The sequence below is a fragment of the Pezoporus flaviventris genome, unplaced genomic scaffold, assembly GCF_033815535.1.
Source record: "Pezoporus flaviventris isolate CSIRO_AGI_PZ_B2104156 unplaced genomic scaffold, CSIRO_AGI_Pfla_v1 ptg000212l, whole genome shotgun sequence".
NCBI classification, from domain to species: domain Eukaryota; kingdom Metazoa; phylum Chordata; class Aves; order Psittaciformes; family Psittacidae; genus Pezoporus; species Pezoporus flaviventris.
In genome coordinates, this window is record NW_026892760.1 from 377525 (window position 1) to 388481 (window position 10957).

The window sequence follows — 10957 nt, forward strand, 5'->3', positions numbered from 1 at the left end:
TGTAAGAGCAAGTAAAACATCTACCAGAAGAAGGGATTTATATTATCTGGGTTCTGTTGCAGCAAACAACTACTGCAGCTTTCATTCACTGATTGTCAAAAACTTTCCAATGTGCCCACTGCAATGCGGATGCCAACCAACGAATCAAAGGCATTCAGCAACTAGACAAAGAGGGTCTGATGCCAACCTCGGTGCCACTGGCAACCATTATTGGCATCAAGCACATTGTCTGCCTTTTTTTTCCCCCTCTCCTGGCACTCGACAAACAAAATGGCGGTTCTTGTAGCAACGGAAACACAGCATAAGCACTGCACTGAATCAAATACCATCAAATGATTTTACGGATTGCGATGCGTTTCATACCAAATGATAGACACTCTCTGATGCCTGACAGAAGGGAAAAAAGAAAAATAAGGCATTTTTGTCAATAGAAACAATGTTCATGCTATTTTCAACTTCTGGGCTTTCTAAAAATTCAGGGTGGGGGGGGGTGGACCTGATGCACACAACAAGCAGAGCACCGTAGAAGGGTGTTATGATTAAGAGTTACTTTGATGTTAAACACTGATCACAGCGTGTATTTCCCATTTTCTTCCTTCATTTCTGTCAAAGAAGCAGCTTTGCAACTTATGTCAAGCCCCTTTTTCTATTATTTTTTTTTTCTTCATAAAGCACATGAGGATAGCAGAAAAAGAATGGATGGGGGGAGAAGATGCTGAATTTTGAGGGAGATGAGCGAAAAGTAGAACCAGATGAAGTTAGTCAACTTTGGAAGTTGGTCCTTATTTCTTCTTTCTAGGCAGGCGTGGAAGTAGAAGCTCTTTTTATTAAGAACTGAAAAGATTATTGACACTTCTGGATCTGGAAATTGTCAATATATTGTAACATTACTCTGCACTGCAATGCGGATGCCAACCAACAAATCACAGGCATCCTAGGCTAAACAAAGAAGGTCTGATGCCAATCCTGGTGCCACTGGCAACCATCACTGGCACTCAAACTATCCTTCCTCCTCTTTTTTCCCCTAATCTTTTTTAAAGCAACAAAAAAACAAACTACTTGGCCCCTTTATTCATTTTATGTGCTAATTCCTTCTTCATATTTCATTCAGGGATTTAATTATTTCTATGTTTCTGCTTAGTTTTTACGTGATACCATTAGGCAGGTTTATATATTCTGAAAGAGAAATAAAAAGCTAAACAGCGTGTGTATAATGCAGCATTTTGGTCGACTTCATGCTTATCTTTTGCAAAGCCTTGCGCTCTTAATCAAGTGCCACAATTAACCTGCTTTCAATGAGGACAGAGAATCAAGGTTTGACAAAATGGGGGGAAAAAAATACAAAGATATAACCTAATATGACTTCTTCAAGTAAATAGCCAACAGATGTTAATGGAAGATTTACTGTGAACAGCAAGACAGATACAAAATATATGCAGTTTACAATAAACAAAAGGGTCTACTGAGAGTGCCTTAGTATACAGAAATTAGCCAGCTTCACCTTCCAGTATATTGTCAAAGTAATAGCGTATAACTTTGAAAGTTATAATATTACAGCATGCTTATCTTACTAATTTCTGGTTAGACAAGTGTTTTAAATAAACTCATATTCTCAATCTATTTAAATGAATATTAGCTATGCCCTGCAATTCCTCTTCCCACTTCAAGTTACTGGCTTCCAGCAACTCAAAGTCGACAGTGTCTAAGGGTACTCTGACCCCAGCTTCTTTGGCTCAAGAGCTACTTAAACAGCTTTGCCTCCCTTTGTAGTTTTGACTTTTAGAGAGAGGTAAATCCATTAGAATTAACCAGTAAGCCACGTCTTCCAATAAATGCATTCAAAATATCATTTGAATTTCTCTTCACAAAAGGAGTTTAAACATACAAATTGTTTGTCATTAGTCTATTTTGCTTAATGCTATCAAAGAAATCTTTCTGTGTTATTGGGGATTAGATTTACCAGACTCTGCAGCTACTTATAGTCGCTGCAAAACATCTACAATGCTGTTTACTGCTGTGGAGAGAAAAAAATACAAAAAATACAAGCAGGAAAATAAAAAAAAAAAAAATAAAACACAATGGAACATATTTTTTCATTATGAATAACCAAAAAAAAAAAATGAACCCTATTTATACATTCACATAAACATAGTGCTCCACTTGCATGAGTAAATGCTAAAAGACCAATCACTGAAAACAAAAAAGGTTGTTTCGTGTTATCTGTTCTTTTAAAGGATGAGTACACACTGAATGAAAACATGCAATTTTAACTTTTTGTTACTAACAAAATCCATTCCGCTTTTCAGTTAAATCCAGCAGTTATGTATCAGGCATCATATAACAGTCTGCCATCTGACCTTCTGCAGACCATTTCTGCCTGCTTCCAGGCCAAGTTGTGAAATGGCCCACCATCTGCAGCCAGACAAACTTTCATTAGTTGAGATCTGTGGCTAAAACATAAATACTCTATTCCTGCTGATTAGTCAGCAACAGAAAGTCGTCTAGAGGGTGGTATAATTACCAGAAAGAACCAAAATAACCTCTCACAGAGAAAAAGCATTTCAGAAGGCTTAGTATGAGAGGAAAAAATACTTTATCTACTTACAGCCATCTACAATTTCATGGAACCTGCCAAAACATTATTGTTATCTGAATACATGACTAGCACTTTCTTCCCTGATACATGATTATTAGAAGCCCTGTTTTTGTTTCCATTCTCTAAAACTAAGTTTAAGAAGCTTTTCCACAGTGTTCCTGCAATTTTTCACATTTCAATTACCTGTCAAATAAAATTAAGTATTCAAGTGTGATTATGAAAATATACTTTTCATGGAAAATTCTCTCAAAATATTCCAACCTGGATCTTTGCTTTAAAGCTTGGATAGGTAAGACAAGCTAGTGTGGTAAAGTATGAATAAAATGTTAAGTACTGTAAATTGTAATTCTGACTACAAATGGCATCTAAAAGCACTATTTCTGTGCTAAAATTTTTTTCTATTTTATTTTATAGACATGAGAAAGTCTACAAGTCCTCTTCAAAATGATAGTAGGTTCATCCATCTAAGGATAATTCTTGATTATTTGTAACTACAAAGACAATAATAAATATTTTTAGTATTTATTGTGATTGAGCAATTGCAAATACCTGCATCTGTTACTAACAGTACTGGGGGAATAAAAAAAAAAAACAAAACAACACATTGAAAAACAAGAAGAATGTTTTCTGAAGTCACCGCTGGAAAAACTACACTTTCTAATATTGCCACTTTCTGACAAAAAGAAAAGGCAAATTTAGTGAAACTAAAGTATTGCTTTGGTATGTCCCACTCTCTCTTGAAAGAGAGCAAGGCACGTATGTAAAACATACATGTTAGTTACACAGATGCGTAGGAATGTGTGTGTGTGTGTGTGTGTGTAAGTATATACGTATACATGTCGATTTACATATGGATGTGCACCCACATTACGTCTATAGACTGCAGAATAACATTTCACTAGAAGCCAGCCCATAGGGGAAACAGAAACAACAATCTGCTTCCTACCTTGCTCCTGCACGTAGTATGCCAAAAACAAATCAAGCTCCTTGACTGATACTGTTATGTGATGTGGCTGGACGCAAAGTGCTGGATTTGTGCAATGTGGGGATTTCATGAGCCGCTCTCCATCCGTACTTTCCAAGGGGATGCCTTTGAACAGGATCACCATGACTAGATCCAGACGCCAGACTTTGTCAGCCTGTCGCAGGCAGTCGATTCTCCTAATCTTACCCTTCTGGTCAGGATTGGACAATACACAGCATGGGTGCTTCTTCCCAGTCACCGTGAGCACAAAATCCTCCCGGAACTCTTGGCGAATATCTTTGCGCAGCTTGGCCAGGAGCCTGGATGCCCACTTCTGTTTAATTTCAGGCTTTTCGCTAAGTAGCTCATCCTTGACTGCTCTTTCCTCATCCTTTGACATTCGTTTCTCATGTTTCTTAAAGTACTTGCGTTTTCGAGCCTGAAGGTTGAACCAAGTATAGGCAATTGCACGGACATGTGGAAGAAGTGCCTCAATGAACGGGTGAAATTCATCCTGCGGAAAGAAGTGGAGGGGAAAAAAAAAAAAAAGAAAAGAAGAAAACTCAGCGTCAGTAAATTCTCATAATCAAAGCAGTATCAATCAAAGTTTCTGAAAATTTTAAAGTGAAATCCAAGACAAATAGGATAAACACTTAAAATTCACGCAAATTTCTGCATAACACCTTTTATGCAATTACTACCGCTGCCAGGCGGCAGACAAAAAGTACACAAAGAATTGCATTTTCCTCATATTTCACTCTTCAAAAGAACCATGTGAACATTTTATTTTGTATGGCTCCCCTCACTTCATCCCACAAAACTGCAGAAACATCATTTAAAAGATAAAAAGATGCATTATCAAGATGTTTCGTTCCTAACATTTAAATATCTGAGTGAATGGCTAACATCAAGAAAAGTACCATTGCACAAAGAGGACACTATACGGTTTTAAAAAATCTGAGCAGAAATGTTCAGAAGGCTGAGGCGAATGCCACAGTTCATTTCTCTTCTCTGTGGCACAGAAACACAAAGCATATACATGCTCAGTGTAATGCCACACAGTTCCCGCTTTTGGAGCATGCTCTCAGCAAGAGACTGCTGGTGGCACAAAGAGCATGCGCTATTAAACTTGATCCATTTTCTTATCAAACGTCCAGCATTCCAGCACTGAAACAGCACCATTCCAGTGGTGGTAACTACAGAAACCAGTATACAGTAAGGAAAAGCAGGCAAAAGACACAGTGCGTCGTATACAAATCCTGAACAGAAGCTTCAATACTTTCAGCTCTTTGGGCTTCCCTCCCACCGCCCCCAATCTAGGTAAAATAAAAGTTTATGAAGTTGAAAACAAAAATCACATTTATGTTCTTCCAGTAGGTTCACTGTGGGTTTTGAGGCTTCACAAAGTCAGTTAATTTGTTAACTGATCACATGAGTGTGGCAATTATTCTAAACCCCTTAAAAATCAATCTAAGGTGTACAATGAAAAATGGCAACTTGGCACAAACTTTGCATTCTTTGTGTTTCTGCATGCTGTGGCAGAGTGACATTACAAGTGCACCTCTGGTGAAATGCTGCTTTTGTGAAATCTATGTAATTTATTTACAGTTCCAAAATATTCCTTTCTGACATCTGGCTTCACCTGCAAGTTCTTATCTTCTGCCTAGCAGCGATACGGATTGCATTAAGGAGGTAATGCTTAGTTGTTGTCTACAAGTACATCCTATAGCAATTAAATTAATTCATTTTGTCTGCTTAAAGTACCATCCTCCACATTCATGTTAATATCTAAAGAGGCCTTTCCCAAAAATTTTTTTGTGAGAAAATCCCCTGTTTAGAACTGCATGATCTGCTTACCAAACATTACTGTATTTTGGCTTGGAAGAGAGACCTTAGGGGAGGTATCTTTCTTCCTGTGTGCAAGCAAATTTAGTTTTAAATACCATGCAGATTGCTCATCATATTGAGTGGCACAGTGCAATCAAACTAAAACTGACCCTCTTTTATACAATTATATTCAAGAATACAATTATCAAACTAATATTTTAGCCACGCTGCTAGACAAGGAATGAATTATGTTTAATCAATAGGTTGATTAACTCCATTAGGTAAAAATGATGAAAGTATAACTAATGGTCTCAATTATACAGGGTTCAGACTGCCATTGTAGAAGCTTCAGGCCAAGAATTCAGTATTTAAATCTTCAAATTTCAAACAAACTTTAAAATTTCCTGAATAGTAAAAAAGCCCATTAGATCTAGTTACCTCTTATCCCTAACCATTCTCAAGTCAAACAAAAAACAACTTGAAAGTTGAAGCAGATTACCTAAAGAGCATGTTACCTTCGCAGGGGAGGGGGAAGCTATATATAAAAAATAAAAATAAAATAAAATAAAATAAAATAAAATAAAATAAAATAAAATAAAATAAAATAAAATAAAATAAAATAAATAAAATAAAATAAAATAAATAAAAAGAGAGACAATATCGGAAGATAATTCAGGACATAAAAGACTGCATTACAGTCTGATGCTTGACAAAGAGCCACAAAGGCAATAATTAAACTGATTAGTAGTTTCCAGCAGAGATTTGAACAATTCTGATACTATACTGGCACATAAAACTAGGCCATGGAAAGAGTTAAACCACAATCTGCTCTTTGTGTGGGAAGGCAATACGGCTCTGAATAACCACAGCCCATGATAAGACCTCCCTATCTTCATACACTTTCTGATGCCATGCTTTTTTCCCCCTCAATTATAACTACTAAAGAAAGTTTATTTTTACTTCAACAGAAGTCATCTTAATAGAAGTATTCAAATATTTTTTTTTTTTAATTAACATAAGCATAAAGACTACATGATGTTAAATCCTTACAATTCATTTTAGACTGAATAAAACAGTCTACTATAGATCTTGAAAATTCTAACAGCTGGGGCTAAAGGTGGAGTGAAGGCAGGGGGTTGAAGAGCTTTGGTAGAAATTAATTTTTGCCCCAATACAATGACTTCCCCTATATCTACACAGACTTCAACATTCATAATTGAAAATGGAAATGAAATTAATGTGGAAATATTCTGTGCTATTAGAATATTGAACATCTAGTTTTCTAAGAAAGAAAGAAAACATTCTTCTAAGAACAACACAAACTATTTTGGAATGGCTCTGTCTTCAGGTAATGTACACAGCATTTACAATAATAACCTATGGCATTTTATCTATGAAAATGTTACAGAGGAAAAATGAACTTTCTAAATTCCTGTCTACAGTGGTCGAATGCTTTCTTTCAGGAGAATGGAAGAAAAAAAGCAAATAAAATAAAATAAAAGGAGAGGGGGAATGTGACTTTTAATTCAGGCTTTTCTTTCATAATATCAGTAAGTCCTAAAGATAAAAATATATGTGAAAGAGTGTGAAGGAGAAACACAGTAAAGAACATCCTGTTCTAAAGCAATATTATCAGAGATTTTTGAGAGATTCATTGTGCATCTGGAGTCCTTTCAAATGAAACATTACTTGACAAGAAGAAGTGCCCATAAAAATGATCCTAAATGGAGATTTGCAATTAATCACACACATTCTCCACTAAACCTCCTAAAAAGCCATCTACAGAATTTGATTTTTTTACCCCTTAATATTCATACAGGCAATACTGAAATTATTTTTTTATGTGGTTCTCACTCATGTGCCACAGTAGCTCTTGCAATAAAGTGATTTATGGAGGTAAGATTTTCAATTGTCATATCAAATAGTTCAGGTGAACCATTGTGCACTGGCAATTTAAATTAAGGTGGAAGTTATTGTGTAACATCTGTATAGCTTGTAAATAAAGGAAAAAATAACAGTCACCTAATGATGATAGATAGGCCAGGTTTTCTTTTGGTGAAAGGTAAAGGGGAAATGCAGGGCCCTTCTCCCATTTTTCACTTTTATAAACTTTGTAACAGTTCATGCAAGCTTGGACTAAGGAGCACACAATAAATACACCTGTTCTAAGAAGTCCAAGAATTTTATAGGGAAAACTTCATGTACTCAATTTCCCTTCTCTGGACTTAATATATTCTAGCAGAGGGAAAGAAAAAAAAAATAGAAAGAAAAAGAAGAACATATTCTGAGTTTCCTGGACCACCATTAACATAAAAATAAACCATGGCAAAAATATCACAAGAGACCAAGCACTTAAAGGCTTGCAGTAACTGCATCCCATCACGCCTCAGCAGGAGAGATAAATGCAGTTTCCACTCGTTCCAAAATAGGGGGAAAGAGGTATGTGGGAAGGAGAGGAAAGGACCCCAATAAAATTTAAATTGTATTTGGTAAGTCATCTTCTTCCTTGAAGTTATTTTACACCCACCATTTTTTTTCTGAAAGAGTGATGGGTAGCATTCAAAATGCCAAGGTTTGTCTTAAAGCTGTACTCTGGGTTTTAAACTTGTATCTAAAAGCTGCTTCAGCACCGTTGCAGCACAAACTGAACTACTGCTTTTGCCAGGAGCTCAGTTCAAACAGGTGTTCTGTGTTTAGAACTTTTACCAAAATATTTTCCTCTGAGCATACACTACCACAGTCAACATGCATCGCCAAGAGCCCTGGAGACCGAGAACACAATAGAGAGAACAATTTTGGTAGTGCTATTTTAACTCAGTCGCAACTCACTCTTTTGCTTTAAATAAATAAATAACACAAAGTATGAATTCTCATTATCAGTGAAATCTTCATTTTTAATTTATGGAGAGGAAAGGTGATTTTTAAAATGCCTTTACCATTTCAAACAGGTAGAGAAAGATTCCAAACTACAAGCAGTTTGCTGCAAATGTGTTCCACACATACAACACTAAATGGGAACTGTCTCTGCATGGCACATGACACAGCATGATTGTAAAATATCATGGGGAATTCATCGACACATGAAAACCAGGAACTGCTTTCCTGTATTTACGGCTGTAGACGTGCAATGTTTTCATACACACCTGAGTGCAGTATTTTAACACAGATTTGTAAAGAATGAGGAAATTTATTACATCTGTGAGTCCAATAAGCAAACATGGGGCGGGGGGGGGGGGAGTGGAAATGTCATTAGAGCAGGAAATAACATGAACTACTCATTGTAATAGAGGTGGTAGTAAAAACTTGCATGTTTCCAATGTGAAATTCACTTTCTCAGGTTGTTCTCTGAGGTCTTACTCGGGTGCATAGGTCTAATTGCTTGTCAATAATCTCACAGGATGGACAGCCCACACAGAATTCATTTTTACTAATTGCAGATCCCACCATAAGTAATTATTTCTATGTGTGTACCTGCAAGCATGTGCGTATCTGTTACACATAACGCTTCCTACATGCACTCATTTTTTCTGCTGAAGAAGTATCTCAACAGTACTCTTTTCCAGCTTTGCTTCGCTGCAGCTCACATTTACTTGCTGAAAATATCCATATCTAAGTCAATCACACTTATATGCCAAACAAAATATAAACAATAAAAAATGTGTCAGCCAAAAAGCTACAGGACTGTATCCAATCACTGCAGAAGCCTTATCGTTGTTTCCATCTTCATTCACAATTTATGAATACTTCAGTCCTTTTGAATTACAATGCTTTCTAATTGTGGAATAACTTAAATCATATTTATTTATTCACCGTGCCACTGTAGGAGCATCGCTGGCTGCTGAACTACAGCGTTGAGGGAGACGTTACTTTCTCCCATTTTCTGCTTCTTTAGCCATTTGTTGCGCCAATGTGAAAGCCAGCAGTTATCGCTTAATCAGTTTACATCACATCCTCCTAAAACAGACTTTCACAAAAACCTCTGAAAACTATCCCTGGGCTTTACAGACCAGGTTCGCTCGCCGGTGTTCCGGCGCCAGCTCCCCGTTACCGTACGCCCGGCAAGGACGCTCCTGGGGCAGGCGAGGAAATCCCTAAACCCGCTCCTTAACTCCCTCCAGCCTCAAAAACCGCACTCTGCCGCCGCGGAGACCTCCGCTCGGGCTGTCCCCCTCCTCTCCGCGCACCGCCCTGCGCCTCCCCGCTCCCTCCGTGCACCGCGCCGCGCCGGCCGCGGCTTCGCCCGGCTCCCTCCCGCCGTCCCGGTGACAGCCGCCCCCCGGGAAAGCAGCCGCAAGGGCGGTGGTGAGGAAAGGCTGTATCTCTCCCGGCCCTCGGGGGGATGCGCCCGCCTGCCAGCGTCGCGGGGTAGCCGGCAGCGGGGAAATGCCATGCCCTGGTACCGCCGACCCAGGCAGGCTGCACGGCTCGGGCGTCCCGCTCGCATCGCCCTCGGTGCTGGCAGGCTACCTATTATTATTAAGGAAACATTCGTCAGGATTACTTCGCACCGGCTAGCGTTAGGTTTTGGGGGGGGTTTTATTCCTCAAAACCACCACTTTTCCTTTCAAACCCTTTAATTAGCCTGGCGAGCTGAAAAGAGAGCAAATCGTTTGATTCCAATCAAATCAATACTTCTCAAACATGCTTCTTAGCGTAATTATGCTCATTTCCATTTTCTTAACCTTTGACTTCTTATGCACCAACAAGTAACAGTACTTGTCTGCGGGTGACACTTTGAATGGATCTCCCCAACACAATGGCCTGGTACAGTTTATTCTCTACTATTCCCTCCTGCGAGAGGGAGTTTGGATCAGAGAAGCAATTACAACTGTGCTTTAACCCATTACGACTAGAAATGACTCATTACCAACTCACATACATGCAAAATTAAAAAAAAAAAAAAGCTTAAATAAATAAGTAAAACGCGTCTATACCTGAGTGAGACAGATTGGAGAATACATCATGACTTCGCTTTGAGAACACGCTGCCCGGAGAGCCCCTAAGAAAAGCCTCAAAAAGGAATAATTTCATCTATCCATTTTACAGTCATCTGAGACTCAAGAAAGATGAAATCAATCAGGACGGGGCTCTGCCCTGTATCACCAGAACTTCACAACAAACCCCAGTCCTCCTTAAATAGCCAAAGATTCAAGTTCACTCCGTGTGCTAGATTTCCCGGGGTGAAATCCAATCTACACTTTTAACCCTCTTGTAGTCGGCGGCGCAGGAGTCTTGCTTTGGCTGCTGCTGCTGCGGCTGCTGCTGGTGGTTGTTTTGCAGATGAGGGGGGAAGGACTCGGGGGGGGGGGGGGGGGGGGGGGGAGGATTTTGTTGTTGCTGTTGTTGCTTGGGATTATTATATTTTTTATCCTTTTCTTTCTCTTTTCCCCCCTAAAGACGCCGGTGTCCGTGTGTTGTTATCTCGGCTCTGTCACCGCGCTCGCCAAAGTTCAAGGTTATAGCCCGCAGCGGAGCAGGACGATCCCTGGCAGAGATGGCAGCCCAAACTTCGCCGGGCAGCGACCATGCGGGCGGCGGGCGCGAGCCGAAGACGGGGGCGCGCGCACCGG

General features: G+C 39.1%; 1 protein-coding gene across 15 annotated transcripts in view; it reads right to left on the reverse strand.

The window, feature by feature from the left end:
* The window catches only part of NFIB (nuclear factor I B), a 167715-nt gene extending 156997 nt beyond the window's left edge, over positions 1-10718 (reverse strand). For 3 of the 15 annotated variants that reach the window (XM_061441223.1, XM_061441232.1, XM_061441231.1), the window contains exons 1-2: positions 10322-10713; positions 3543-4074 (exon numbers count right to left, since the gene is read on the reverse strand). In XM_061441223.1, the coding sequence (XP_061297207.1) occupies positions 3543-4074; positions 10322-10351 (562 nt within the window). In that variant the 5' untranslated portion in view covers positions 10352-10713. Of the gene's footprint in view, positions 1-3542; positions 4075-4480; positions 4621-10321 lie in introns of those variants that run through there. The other 12 variants (XM_061441221.1, XM_061441220.1, XM_061441229.1 and 9 more) reach the window with 9 other exon arrangements.
* Positions 10719-10957: the final 239 nt, after the last annotated feature.